Source organism: Zonotrichia albicollis, chromosome 8, assembly GCF_047830755.1.
Source record: "Zonotrichia albicollis isolate bZonAlb1 chromosome 8, bZonAlb1.hap1, whole genome shotgun sequence".
Lineage (NCBI taxonomy): Eukaryota > Metazoa > Chordata > Aves > Passeriformes > Passerellidae > Zonotrichia > Zonotrichia albicollis.
The window spans coordinates 16,805,007-16,820,714 of NC_133826.1; the positions used below are offsets into that span (position 1 = coordinate 16,805,007).

General features: G+C 36.4%; 1 protein-coding gene across 1 annotated transcript in view; it reads left to right on the plus strand.

The window, feature by feature from the left end:
* Positions 1-13,575, plus strand: part of BTBD8 (BTB domain containing 8) — a 35,562-nt gene extending 21,987 nt beyond the window's left edge. Inside the window, exons 13-18 of the mRNA XM_005482306.4 lie at positions 904-965; positions 1,664-2,291; positions 2,593-2,683; positions 3,255-3,394; positions 4,465-6,774; positions 8,120-13,575. Of these exons, the coding sequence (XP_005482363.2) occupies positions 904-965; positions 1,664-2,291; positions 2,593-2,683; positions 3,255-3,394; positions 4,465-6,774; positions 8,120-8,589 (3,701 nt within the window). The 3' untranslated portion in view covers positions 8,590-13,575. The remainder of the gene's footprint in view (positions 1-903; positions 966-1,663; positions 2,292-2,592; positions 2,684-3,254; positions 3,395-4,464; positions 6,775-8,119) is intronic.
* Positions 13,576-15,708: the final 2,133 nt, after the last annotated feature.

Sequence of the window (15,708 nt, forward strand, 5' to 3'; positions counted from 1 at the left end):
GACTTATATAAAAATTATTTTTAGTATCTTTAGCAAGAATTCAGCAGAATTTTTGTATTATACATTAAAAAAATGTTTCCATGTATAGTACCTCAGAACATGAGGCACTGAATGCCTACATTTTTTAATATATTTTTTGCAAAACCTTTTCTCCAGTTGAAATATGAATGCAGACATAAATGAAACCTATCGATTCTGGGTCTGTACAGTGTCTATAAATATCCCTTTTGTGTTCTACAAGTGCAATTGATTCAAAAGCTTTGTTGAAAACTGCTTTCCTCCCATAGTATATCAGATGGAAAAAAAGGCATTCACTGCCTGAAAACTCCACATGACAATCACAGGGATAATTCTCATGACATTACTCTGCATGCTGTCTAAAGAGGCACTATAGAGAGACCTTACTGTGTACATTTAGGTATATTGGCTTTGCCAGTTTTGAAAACTAATATAATTTACTTCAATGTAATTAATCTTTTCTTTATATAGTGTAAATAAATACCTTATAATTAACAGCACACTTAAAAGCTGTTAGTACTCTAAATTTGAAAGTATCTTTTTGTAAATTTTGTACACTTTTAAAGGTCTCAGTGCACTGCTAGCTATAAATGAATTGAGCTTGAATAAACAAAAGTCTTACTATGGACATGGGAAACAGAAGAGTTAAGTAACTTGCTTATGGCCATGTGATGTCATTGTAGATCCCACATTTTTTGTTCTAAACATAAAGCCATGTATTTCCACTTAACATTTGCCATGTCACCAAAATTAGCCTTTCTAGAGTAAATCAGGACCCAAAGAACCACATTCTGCTTTCACATGATGTTAACTGAGTAGGCTGGCTTGATTTCTGTCCCCCTCCTTTCCTGCCAAACAGTGAAGAAACTGCTTACTCCTTTACAGCTGCATTTGACAAGGGTGATGACCGAAGACTTGGCAAAAAACCTGTATTCACCAGTTCTCAGGTAAACATTTATATCCAAACATTTAAAACATTCAGATAATTGCAAACTAAACCATTTTTATTATTTGTTTAAATTGATACTTATTTTCCATATTGTTTAATGGAACTTGGTTTTGAAAAATCTGTATTTTCTTGTAAACTGTTTCTGCAGAATCAGTAACGACTACTGGAAACATCTTAGGACTTAGACTGTGTTCTGCAACATTTTCAAACAGATGAGCCCAAATAAAAGGCAGGAATTTGTGTTCAGAACCTCACATTCCTCTCTTGCTACATAATGAAACTCGTCTGTTTCCCAGAGCAAATGTTTTGCTACTGAGCTAATGAATCTCTGCTATTATCACAAGCCACCACAGCACTGAGTCTGTTACACTCCCTGCTCTGAAAAATTTTTATTAGTGCCCTCAACAACTCTTCTATTGAAACTCACACTCAAAACTACACTATGAATTTGTAAAAAACCAGTATGGGTTTCACATGATTTGACAGTCTTGCATACATTGCAATGACACTGGTATCACAAAGATTCCCTTTCATGCACTTAATTCTCCATGTTTGAGTTCCTCTTTACCTGAGAGAATCAATATTGACATTTCTGTGTGGATACACTGTTTGGTAATGGTTAAAATCATCCTGTAAAATCATGCATTACTAGTATGTTTTGTTTGGGTTTTTTTCTGATGCCATTTTTTTTCCTAGCTAAATAAAAGTACATCTGTTGGCATAAGGAATACTTCCCGGGCACAACACGGCAAGAAAGGCTGCTGGGGAGATTCTTCCACTAATCAGAATAAAATGAAATCTGATGGATTAGGAGCATCTGGACATGCATCCACCAATAGAAACACTGTTAATAAGACTTCAAAGCATGAGGATGTAAAGGGGAAAGATGGCAAAAAATTAGTTTCCAAGATTACTAAGGATTCCAAACCTGGGGAAAAAGCTGCTTTGCCAAAAGCTAGAGCTGTTATAAAGACAAAAATAGAAAATAATGGAAATGTGAAGGCTGAAAGCATGCTTACCAAGCAAGATATAGAAAAGACATCATCTGCAAGTGGACAAAAAAATTCAGGAAGCAGCAAAGGACTAAGGAACCATGAAGGAAAAGTTGCAGGTGCCAGACCTAAAGTGCTGACAGTAACCTCAAGCATGCAGAACAAAACAAAGCCATTGAAAAAAACCACAGGGAAGGAATCTCCCTCCTTGGTGACTGTGGCAGCAGCTTCCAGCAAGTCAGCAAATTCAAACATGGATATCCAGACTGTGGGTGAACAGACAGAGGAACCCAAAGAGGATAAATCAACAGAGGAAGGGAAAAAACAGACTGGTAATTTTTTATAATTCTTTCTTTAAAGTCCTCTTCTGATTGGTCTCAGACTGGTCATACACTGAAAACCAGCCAGGGAAGCTTTAAGACAATCTACTATAAATTGCTAAGAGTTACATTCTTACCCTGTAAATGAGTATAAACTGACTTTTTGGTCAATTAACAGCCAACTAAAACAGTAAACATTTCACAATTTTAGCATATATGGTCTTCTCAATAACTGATCTTCATATATTAGATTTTTTTTGGTACTTATGTGCAGTGCATTCCCTCTGTAATTAACTTTGAATTTACTCTACAGTAGTGAAAACAAAGGTATCTGTGAAGGTATCAAATGGAGTCACCACCAAAAAAAAAAAGACTGAGCTTGAGGCTAATGCCACAACAAGCAGGTATGTTACAAAGCAACATGCTGCTACATAGATGTGTGCATAGATGTGTATAAGTTTGGGAAGAAAGGTTTCAGGTGACCTATTAAGCTTACCATTAGATGTTCTTTTTATTCTGAGAATGGCTGTGTGTAGGATGTTATTTGCAAAATAATTTGAGTTAGTTATTGGCAGCATTGCTGTAAAGATAAAACTGGTTTGGCTTTTGTGTTGGACTGTTGCATGTTAATAATTTTTAAATTGTTATAGGTCATTCAGAATTCTGCATACTGGAACACTTAATGACTACACAAGGTGTTGTAAACTTACCATTTCTGGAATAGTTTAAATTGAACTGGACAGGAGACAGCTGAAATGACATTGTGAAATAGGTCATTATATATATACATGTTTGTATATAAATTGACAATATAGATATATATTTAATTTTTATTTCAAAAAGTTTACTTTTTAGGTTGCATTTTCAATGTTTATATATGTGTGCACATTGAAACACGTATATTTCTTGTTTAAATATACTTAAACAGTGTTAGATCTAAGCCTGGAAATAATGGATGTAATGATTTTTTTGCAGTGTGACAAAAAAACCAACAGGAAAAGTGTGTAATGATCAAAATGTACAAGCTGTACCGAAGAAAAAAGGGAATGTGAGTATGAGTTCTGCAGCACAGCAGAAGACTCAAAACACACCTACCAATTCTCCCAAGAACCAAGGTAAAGTTTCACACAGCAGTTCAATGATCTGCCACTGTTATGCAAAGCTTTGAGGTTTGTTTGGTTTTTTGCGCAAGTTTTTGGAAAAATCTTCTGGAGAATTCTGGGGGTTTTCCATATTTCACTTTGGTGACAATCCTAAACTGTAAAATGCAAATTAATGTGTCAACTTCAAAATACTTAAAAGACGCTCTTCACTGCCAGTCGGTGTTTTCTTCTGCTTGTTTAATCTGCATTGCAGAGGCTTCCATTTGCTGATCCCCTGCACTTCTGCATTTGGAACCATGACTGAGCTCAACAGAAATTCTGTAGGTTGTGCATCTGTAATAAGCCTCAAAGATCTGGACTGCAGACTGCTTTATGCCTCCCTAATTAGGTGTTTTCCTGTCTCCCCCTGTCAGTAGCGCTGTTTGCTTGGGGCTGATACTGGCCCCAAACAAATACTCAATTTCAACAGCTACTGATAGCAGGGGTAGGAAATGCCACTATAGAACACAGAGAGGAAACACTGGTTTAGAAGGACACAAGGTGTTAAGGATGGAGCTCCAATATTCAAGTTTTATTATCTTAAATGCACTGTGATATAGAAGACACAGGTTCTGTCAATTTGTGGTCATTAAAGATCTTGCAGTATTTTCTGACTGAGCAGGGACATTAACTCTGGTGTTCTAATCCCATTATAACTAATGTAATTATTTTCTGCCTCTGTTCATTTCCTCTACAAAATAAATTCAATACAGTACTCATTACTTCCTGTGCTAAGCTGCTGTGTAGTGTTTGTATGCATTATTAGAGAGCTGCTGCTTTCTACTTTAGGGATGGCTGCTTTAGTTACAGGCTGAAGTGATTCCTGTATGTATATTCTATGAACTGCTTTAAAGGTGCAAAGACAGTATTTTTGTCTATTATTTGTTATTTCAAATCTTAATTCTATAACAAGCCTTATTTCCCTTAGTTACATTAAAAGTTGAGTAACTTGTTTCTTAACATAAACAAACATTAACATAAAATTGGTGAATATACTGTGACTGGCACATACAACCTTTATAGTCTTTTTTACTGTTTGTCAGGACCTCAGGGGGAATCACCAAATTCACTGAAATCAGGAATGTCTCCAAAACATAATGAAGAAAAAAATGTGTTACAAAACCTGGTTCAGACAACACTCCCAGAAAAGCACCCTTCAGCTAAGAAGAAGAGTATTAAACAATCACAAACATCTGTAACAAAAGCCACTTCAAAAATAACACCTAAGACTCTGGCTCCATCAAAGAATGCTGAGAATACGAATAATAAAGACCCGAAACAGAAATCAGCTGTATTGAAATCTCAGTCCTCTGCCCAAAAGCACTCAAGGAGTGATTCTCCTGTTGTCCAGAAGAATATGCACGCTTCTGAGCACAGAGGTTCAGGACAGAAACTTGAGAAAAACATGGCTGATGCTGCGGCAGGTCAACTTCATGACAATGATGAATGTTATTCTGCAAATGAATCTTTAAAATCTGCCACAGAAAGTAGCAGTGACAATAAATTGCTGGAGTCCTGTCAATCCAATAAACAAAAATTACCAGATTCTTCTGAAACTGTGCAATACAAAATACAATCCGAATCTTCTCCTCAAATTGCAGAAGAAACTGTTAATAAACTGAATGTTTCAATACAAAATGACATGGAAAACAGACAAATCTGTGACAATCAGACTGGAATTAGAAAGACTGAAGATCCAGAGAAATATGACAATACAGCTGAATTTCACTGTCATGCACAGTCTTCCACTGATGGATATTCAGACTTTTCCAAGGAAACCAATCAAAAGGCTATTGTTTTAGGAGAACGAGTGAAAGATTCAAAAGCAGCAAAAGTCTGTAATGAACAGAGTGATAAAATAAACTCTGAAACAGGTCATAACTATGGTGAAAGTGCTTTGTCAAGCTTTTCCCAAGTAACCAATAAAGAGGATGAGATATCATCTTCTCAGATCCATGTGGAAGGATTTCTTACAGCTGATGAACTGTGTGATACATCAGCCTTGACTGAATATAAATCAGTTACAACAGATTTAGACGATGCTTCAGAATGTTCCACAGAACAAATAACAGAAAAATATTCACCTAATTACACAGAGCTTATAGAGCCTATGGAAATGCCAGAAAACCATGAAAATGCAGAAATTCCCTTTGTGGACCATTGGAGTACTGGTGCTGTAGATCCAAAAGAGAGCCCTGAATCAGACACTGGCAGTGCAACCACATCCTCTGATGATATAAAACCAAGATCAGAAGATTATGATGCTGGAGGCTCTCAGGACGATGAGGGATCCAATGAAAGAGGGATTTCTAAGTGCAGCACTATGCTATGTCATGATTTTCTTGGAAGAAGCAGCAGTGACACAAGTACACCTGAGGAATTAAAAATTTATGATAGCAGCCTAAGAATAGAAGTGAAAATGAAAAAAGAGGGTTCTGATCTCTTTCGTGTTAATTCAACAAGTGATGATGAAATACCAAGAAAAATTTGGTCCCATCAAGACAGTTCACGGACCACAACTAGAGAAAGCAAAACTTCTACTTTTGGAAATGCTCAGTTTACTCAGGAAGCAGACCAAGTTTCTTCTTCTGCCGATGAAACAGAAGATGACAGATCTGAAGCAGAGAACGCTGCAGAAAGCTTTCCTCCATCAAATGTTCCTACTCAACAGTTCCAAGGAATTGATAATTTAGCTTTTGAGGATGCAACAGAAAATGATACTGCAAGTCAGGAGTTTTCTAAAACTAAAAATTTCAAACGATCTGTTTTACTTTCAGTAGATGAATGTGAAGAACTGGGAGCCGATGATAAAGCAGAGACTCACACTTCACGTCAGCACTCAATAGAGTCTCTTACTCCTTCAGAAGTATTTGACAGTGTTTCTCAAGAGCACCATTTTATTCATTCAGGATACTCATTGGAACCTGGAGAGGGATTCCTGGATAGCAAACAGCAAAAGGACAGAGACAATAGTGGAAGTTCTGTCCTGCATCTTCAGGGTGCTGAAATCCCAGGGAAGGAGAATCAAGGTGCTTCAATGACTGGACAAAACTGCCCAGAGAAAGTACATTCAGCAGGTAGTCCACATCCAGGAGAAAACCAGCAAGTAAATATCAAGAATGACATGGCTACTGAATTTCACCAGTGCAATAAGTACTTAGACAATGACGCAAAGTCTCAAGAAAGACCATGTCATCTAGATCTTCAGCAGAGAGAAACTAATTCTGATGTGCAAAAGAGCAGCTCTGCCAAACCTGTAGAAGCCAGTAAGAATCAGGTGCTGACTCAGGAAAGTCAAGTGAGAGACAGTCAACCAGCAACTACTGAATGCGATAATACTGATTTACTTCCAGGTAATGTACAGAAATAGAAACATTCAGTCATTCAAAACCAAATTAATAGGGAAAGCTTTGGCAATTTGTCTGGGATTGAATCCTGAACTGAAGTAATTTTGGCTGAAACAGTATTTAAATATTTTTAAGTGTTTAACTTGGGTAGAGAATGCTTGTCTGTTTGAAATATCCGTCAATACCCTGCTGTTCAATGAGAAACTTGACTACAAGAAAAGAGATTTCCTGTAATGCTAAAAGAAAGATTGGATGCAGTTGTCTGTACTTCAGTTATTTTTGATCCAATCTAACATTGACAGCATCAGCTTTTGATGGAATCTTAGTATTTGTTTTGTCTGCTTGACAACATATAGTATGTCTGAATGGGATGTGCAATAACTAAAGTAATAACCTTAACTAAAGCGCACTGAACTGTTTACCTGAACAGCTATATGCATTATTGTTGTAATTTATTTATTTATATATTATATACAAATTTGGATCATTCTCCCACTGAATATAACTGAATATTTGCCATATACACCAGTGGGAGTAGGTTTGAACTCTGCTTTAGAGCTTATGAGATGTCTAAAATTCTAAATTTTACCAGTAAAAGATTATTTCCTAAAGAGAGTTTATACTTAGAACTCATGCTTATATACAAAAAAAGTTCTAACTTGTTTCATGTAGCTAGATGAATACCTGTCTAGTTTTGTGTTTTGTCTTCTTTATATCAATAATTCAGTCTGTTTATCCCATCAAAAATATGCAATAGTGTTGATTACAACTATTGTGTATTCAAGAGTAATGAAACACTGATGATGATCTATGTTCAGCCAGACCACAGAACAAGAAGACATTAAAAGTTGTACTATTTTTTTTTTAAGTTTGCTTGTCCTTGCCTGCAGCTGCCCTTGCATGTGCAGTGTAGAAATAAGCCTGTGGATAAACAATTTTGGTTTTAATTCTCTACTAAGCTGACATAGCTTAAGTCACCATTCAGTAATCATTCTCTATTAATTCCCTCTATGCACCTCCTGGTCTAAATTTAATTTGTGTAGTAAATGAGAAATTTCATGTGCATTAAGTGTATATTTACATTGTCATTTTCTGTATCAGAAACTTAATTATGGAGGTTATTGTTAATTACCAGTGGTGATTGCTGCTTTAACTTAATTTATAAATCATACTTTGTTTTTATATAGGTAATAAATGCCTCAAATTTTGTCAATTTTGTATAACCCTCCATCCCCCCTTTTTTAACTTGATTGGATTGTCCTTCCTGAATGAATTAAATTTTGCTGTACACAGCCCTGAGGGGAGGATCATCTACAATTTTTACATTGTACAGTATTGTGAATTATTTCAGGAGACATAGATGATTATGACACAATGGCACAAACCTGCATGTATGAACATCGGCCTTCAAAAACCCTTTCTCCAATATATGAGATGGATGTTGGAGAAGCAATTGAGCAGAGGATGGATTCAGAAACAGCAGATCTAGAGATGGATCTCGAAGATCAACCGTTTGCAGAACAGGACTGGACTCTACTCAGGCAATTGCTATCTGAGCATAACTCACATATAGATTTCAAAAACTCTGTTCCTGAAGACCTTAACTTAGCACAATGTCTTATCAATCAGACACTGTTTCTGGCACGAGATGGTTCCAATCCTCAGGGCAGCTCCCAGGCTGACACATTCAGCAGGTGGACTGAGCTCATGTCTCCACTTGACGACTCCTCAGCGAGCATTACAGTGGCGAGCTTTTCATCTGAAGACTGCTCGTCCCCTCAAGGGGAATGGACAATTCTTGAACTGGAAACCCATCATTAAGGTTTCAGCTCTTTGCAACTGAACTCCAACCCATTCCCCAAATCTATTTTTGATGAGTTGTTTCCATACCTTAATGAAATACTGCATCAGTCAAGAACGAGCAATTCTTGATACTGAGGCAATCTTTCTGATAAATTGAGGTAAATATGTTAACTTATCATCTAGATTTAATCACAAGTACAATAATTTTTCAAGACTTAAATGTATGTCTTTTCTAAAAATGAACTTGAGCATGTATTTTCTAGAATTGTTAGAAAAACTAGATAACATGAAGGAAAAGTCTGGGTTTCTGCCCTCCCTTTTATCTTCTTTTTTGACATTTAATGTTCTCATTGATCAAAAATTTAAAGACGAATGCACTATAGTAGACTTATTCCTCTCCTTCTCCCCCCCAATATGGTGACTTCATTTTACAACAATAAAGATTCAGAATGGTTGTGTCAAAAGGTGATGTGTGCCAACACTACTTTAAATGACAGAAAAACATACTTATATTCAAAGAAAATGTTTCAATCTGAATCTGCCTTGGAGCTTGTTAATATGAGTAGCTTGTTTCATCTGTTTCTTCCAGATTTGATTTTTTGTATTTTGGCTTGTTTTGTTTAGAAGTTTCCAATAAATTTTTTTAATTGCCTTTTCTTCAAATCTAAGACTTCACAGGGTCTGTGCTGTACGAAGACCACTGTTTCTTTCATGAAAATGCACATATTTAAGTAAATATTTTAAATGGCATAGTGCATGAATTCAAAGGAGCTGGTAGAATGTTGCTCCTGCTCTAAGAAACAGCATGTCTGATGTCTCCAAAAAGTACCTCTGAATCTGAAGTTGTGGTCAGTGTTACATCTGAAGTCTGATGCTAACTAAAATTACCTTCAGGCATTAGTTAATTACACTTGCATGTTCTCATGCTGAAGTATAGCAAGATTCTCAGGAATTTGGTTTTGTGTGTTTTCATAGATGCCACACTTTTGGGAGTGGTAATAGGATTATTGCATCTTTGTTATTATCTCTAGTGTAGCTTTTATAAATTGAGACTAAATGTCACAACAACCTTTCTTTTGATTCAGAGTGAAATAGGATATACAGATAATTTTGCTGCTTTTAGCTCTTTGGGTGTGGATAGGACTGATTATTGTCTCTTCTGATTGACAGGGGAGGAAGGAGTGAGAAACTTCTTGTAATTCTTCCCTAGTCAGAACTCCTGAAACATGCAGGGCTTTGTTCCCTGCAGAGGTTGGACCCCCTTAAGATATCTGCATTATGGAAACAGTAGTGCTTGTTTTTCACACAACTTCAAATCTCAAAAGGAAGTATTCTACCTCCTCTTAGTCATTAACAGAAGTGCCTTCAGGAGTGAGTGCCATGCAGGAGTAAAAGGCTAACTAACATTCTATTCTGGTTGAAACTGTAGAAGTACTAAACTTAAGCTGACTGTAACCACTGATAACACTTCAGATCTGCAAGCTTTTGCACAATTCCAGCAGTGCACCTTAACTTGACAAATTTCATTTCTTTTTGTTCATAGTCAGAAACTCAGTTCTGCAGAAATATGAACTTGTCCTAGTGTATGATTAAAGAAGTTATGACTTTGGATTTGACAGAATAAAGATCTTTGAGGCAAAATAATTTATCTAGCAAGGCACTTTGTTGAATTTCTGATACATAAGTAAAAGTAATGTTTTATTCTCAAAATGAATGGAGGAAGAAATTTATCTTGTTCTTTAATATCAAGGTAAGGGAAAAAAAGGAAAACTTTCCTTTCTTTTTATGTCAGTGGAAGACTCTAAACTCATGGAAGGAAGATGTTTAGTCTCATCATAAAAATCTTTGATCTGCTCTTTTAACAGCAGGATGAATAGTCTGAGATATTGTAATTCCAAATATTATAAATGTAATACTCTGCATTTAACCCAGTCTTCATATTGAGGGAGTTAGAACCACCTTTAGAAGTGCAAAACATCAAGAAAACCTATTTTTCACCTTCAGCAATTACAAGGTACATCAGTAGGTGATAATCTTTTGGATAAAATAGAGAACTATAATACTGATCATAGTAAAATATGAAGGTCAAGAGAAGCTCTTACAGAAGGCCAAGGAATAGTGGTTTTTAATGTCTGTGTAAAGCATTAAAGTAAAAGTTGTTTACCAAAAAGTTTAATCAAGTATCATCAGGATTTTAAAGCTGACAGTGGGCATTCTCACGTTAAACGAGATGAAGTGATGGAAAGGAAAAGTGACAGAAAGTGAAAGAAGGGATCCTTTTGTCTATTTTTCACTTTGCCCATATTTTTAACTTTTTACTGAATTGATAAAGTGACACTGAAAATTGACACAAAATTTCAAGTGTATTGTATGAAATACAATCACATATAGAGTTTTTTTAATTGTGGTTTTTGTCTTTGCATTTACTTTTTTTATCTGCCAATTTACTTTAAATTAGCTTCTCTCTTCAAGTCCCCAGTGCTGTTGTTGCAATTCCTTTCCCAGTTTTGCAGCAGCCCGCTGCTGAGGATAGGGTATTGTTCAGTTGGTACAGAGGCAGCCATAGAATTCAGCTTCCCACAGGCAGAGAGTGTCTGCAGGAGCAGCAGGAATAGAACGTGCTATTGTTTTTAATTCGCGTTACTAGAGCGCCTGTGAGGCTTAATCAGAGCAGCATCCCACTGGCTAGACATTGTACAAACAAAGAGCAAAAACAAAGACTGCCCACAGAGTAGTTAGAATCCAAGATAAGACAAAAGACAAAAAAAAATGCACATGAATGGAAAAGTAAAATGAGAGTGTCAATATTTGTCTAGCTGATTAGCCATGGCTTCAGCACATCATCAGTTTAAATAGTCATTTTTTCTCCTGTATGCATTATGAGAAGGGGGAACTTTAGGGTGAGATTGGAAGGTTGGATAACAAGGGAGCTGGAAGAATGTATAATCCTGACCAGCCTTATGTGCTGCCTAAACTGTTTGACCCTGACCTCATTCAAGGGAATGTCCAAGCTTTAAACCTGGTGCATGTAGCTATTTGTTTAATAGTATCAGTCACCTGAGTTCTCTGGAGTCCTTCTCATACCTCCTGGCAGTGACTTTATCACTGTATTCACCTCTTCTCCAAAACAGGAGAGAATGGATAAAGGTTTGTTTGAAAACTTGACAGAGAAACAGAGGTGGTGCCACGGGCTCCAAGTGAACAGTGATTATGAGGTCCTGAAAGACCTCTAAAGCAAAGACAAGGTAGACAGATACATCTGAGCAAACAGTGAAGGGTGAGAGTGAGGAAACCAAAAAGATGGCACAGTCAGAATACTCCCCTGGCAGTAGTATTTGGAATAAGAGCAGTGAAATTGCTTTGTCAGAGCCTAAGACCAGGCTGCAGTTAACAGGTGCAAGTGACAGCTCACCTGAGATATTTCTGTGAATGGGCAAAGATGGCTGTATCCTACAGAGAGCAACACACATTTAGTAAACTATCAGTGAAATTTAAAGGAGAGGACTTGGCAATCAGTCTCAGATAATGACCTTGATTTGGCCTACCTTGAATGACATGTCATGAAAATGAAAAATAAGGAAAGATGTTTTGCATGTATATTCAATTTAAGTTTAAAAGTTTAAGTTTAAAAAAAGACTAGACCTCCAAAAGTGGTATCTGTAGGCATAATTACTTTTTTTTCACTTGGAAAGTTAAGAGTCTAATCTGGACTGGAGAAGCAGCTCTGCAGGGTTTTTACATACAGATAACAGCTAATATTATAATTGTGGAGTAAGTCACCAACAGACATAGTGCAGACAGAAAAGGGAAGGCCAGGCACTTGGAACTGTACAGGAAAGGCGGGGGGGGGGGGGGGAGTTCTTCCAATAATCTATTAAAAAAAAAAAACTTAGGGAAGCAGAGAAAATGAAAAGATGGAGGCAGGAGTCAAATGAGGATGAGAGGATTTAAGGAAAACTGCACCACTGGCTTCACTGAACACAGCCCACAAGGCAGATGAGTATAAAACACCAGTTTTGAGGTAGATTAGGAAAGTGTTCCTAGGGGCTGTGGTCAGAATGAGAGATTGGCCCACAGAGCCAAAGGCTACAGACAGCAGCTTGGTAGAGCCTGACAGAACTGCAGGAAGGAAACAGAGCCTAACCACTAAGAGAGAAACAACAGTTAGAAAAGCAGACCAGTTAATAATATATTTTGGTTTGCTTCTTCAATGCATGAGATTATACCATGTTGATGTAGTGTAGCAAAAGAAATGCAGAGGCTGAGACATACAGTGAAGATCAGAAGAGATAAGTACATGAAATGAGACCAGCAGGCAGTCTGGACTGCTACAAGGGATCAGATAAGTGCATAAAAACCCAGACATCTGCTTTGTGGTATAGGGGTAATGGAAAGGACACTTCATAAATTCTTCAGTTTTTTCCTTTAGAAAAGCTTCCTCCAGAATCAAAGAATTACAGAAAAATCATAGCAATACAGGAAAACGTAGGCTTGAACTGACCTCTGAAGGTCTGTAGTCCAACCTGCTACTAAAAGCACAGGTAACTTCAAAGTTAGATGGGTTTCTCAGGGCCTCATCAACATCCACAGCATATAAAATGGTAATAAAGACAGCAGGCAGAAACACAATGCTCATCGGAAACAGATATTTGATATTAAACTATTCTCATTGTAATAAAACTACTTTTTGTGTCATTGGAAAATATTAATAATTGAGTACAAGAAATGTAGCTAGCTTGCAATATTTTTAAGTTCTGGATGATATGCGATTGAACTGTACACGTTTAATAATCTTCTAACATACTTTTTAAGGTTTTTAATTATTTCAAAATTGTAATGGCAAATTTTATTATTATTTTGGAAGAACTAGGGCTAGAGAACTTCCTATGTTTCTCCCAAAGACTGTCCCTAGGATGTGTTCCCCTAGCATTGTCTATCAGTTTGTTTCAGGGAATATGATTTAAAAAAAAAAAAATCACATTCCTGTCATAGGTACATACTGTAGGGAAACTATTTTATATATATTTCAGTATGCATTATTGCCATCTGGAAAATAGTAAGTAGCATGCTAATTCTACTTTGCTCCAGAAAACCTAAACCTTTGCATGAAGGAATTAAGAACTGCTCTTATGTTGTTCATCTGTTGCTGAGAACCAAGATATTTAGGAATTCATTATTTTGCTTTCACTAATGTCAAAAAAACCCTCTTGTTGACCTCAGCTGAATGAGGCTCAGGACCTGTCTATAATAATGCATGTACTAGAAATGCTATTTTTCCAATAGATATATTTCGTAGTTTTCTAGTTTTATTCTACTAATAACATTGTACAATTGTAGGTATGACAAATTACAGCTAGAAAGACTTCAATTTAGGAGTCATAATTGTATGCATTCTGTTAATATTTCATGACTGGGGTGATTTAACATTTTTCCATTGATGGATGACACTCTTGCCAGGACTACATAGGAACTGAGAACAAAAGATAAAATGAGAAGTATTGCAGCTTTATTACAACAGATGATTCTCTGGAAATGGGCTTTTAGATCTGAAATCAAATATAATTAGAAGCTTTCATCTCTTGCAGAAAATCCATACTGATTTTCATTTTTCTCTCTTGAACAAAAGCTATAGGCAATTTTTTTTAACATAAGCTTTAATGTTCAACTTTGGAAAAATGACAGCTCAAATGTCTTCTTTAGCTAATTTAAAACTTTACTTCTTCCCATTGACAACTACTGTGTGTTTAAAGAAGCTAATCCTGTAACAGAGAAAAGTGATTTATCTAAGAACTGGATATCAGCTGGGGAAAAATACTGAGTTTGGTAATTTTTTTACAAATTTGTTTTTTTTATATTTGATAACTAAAACCAGTAGAAGCTGTACAGAGCAGGCATGCACACACACCTGTTTCTTGCATTTGACCTCCCTTTCATACTTCTCTTTGCAATCTGCACTCCATTAAGCCACAGTTGTGCAAACACAGAAGTGAATCCACAGCCACATCTGCAGATTGGCTTTCAGCTTAACATGCTCTTTTCAGAGAGGGTAATGGAGCTGACACTGGGGGCAGGCACTGTGCACACTTGTGTTTTTATACAGCACTCAACTTAACGAGGTTCTTATTCTGATGAACCATCTAGATGCAGTTAAAGTATGAAATAATTAATAATGGAATTCCATTAAATTGCTCCCCTGTTCTCCTTAAATGATGGCTCAGAAGACTGTCCAGTTAGAGAAATCAAAGTCCTAAGAACCTAACTTTTTGCATTACATGCAACATAAGTTCCTTCTCTATTGCACTGTAAAATACAAATATATGTCTTCAATAACTCAAACCTCAGTGTCTGGAGGGGCTGACTATAAATCAGTAACTAGATACATTTATCAAGGACACTGATGGTCAAAATAGAGTTTGTACTCTTAGAGATTGTGACTGTTAACTGGACTAGAGTGTGTATTCTGGTGAACCTGAACACAGGTTCACATGCACAAATTTGGGACTCAGCCCAATTACCCAGGTAGTCCATCAAACTTTGTATTTATGCATTCAGTGACAGTGACTACTCTTTCTGAGCTCCCACCTAAGTCAGTGTGAGTGCTATCAGATGCACATTTATGAAGATCACATTATTTATGTGTCTAGACAGAGAGACTAGTTACTGGAGTAAAAATTTTGGCCCATGTACCTTAAATATATAAAACATTTTTGAGACTGATCTCACCAAGTTACTTTAACCTACAATATCCTCACCTATGCAATCCTTAATGTAGGAATTCTTGCCATTTTCTCACAGTTGTGCTTAATGAATTCATTTTCATTCTTCACTTTTTTTTTAATAACCATTTTTCAAGTGTGGCATGACTTCCTGCCAGTAGAGTTATATCAGCGTGCTTAAGATCAGTACAGATAGGACAAACTCTGTGTACATGCCAGATTCAGTGTAGGTAGTGTAAAAGCTTTTTGTGACTTTCATAAAATGAGGAAATATCCACAAACAAGAAACCCACCTATAAATCAAACTTCCTGCCTATAACAAAATCTCCTGCTGTATCTGTAGAGAAAAAAAACCCCTTCAATCTCTATTTTCTGGATTATCATGTAACAAAGATTATCATGTATCTGGATTATCTAGTAA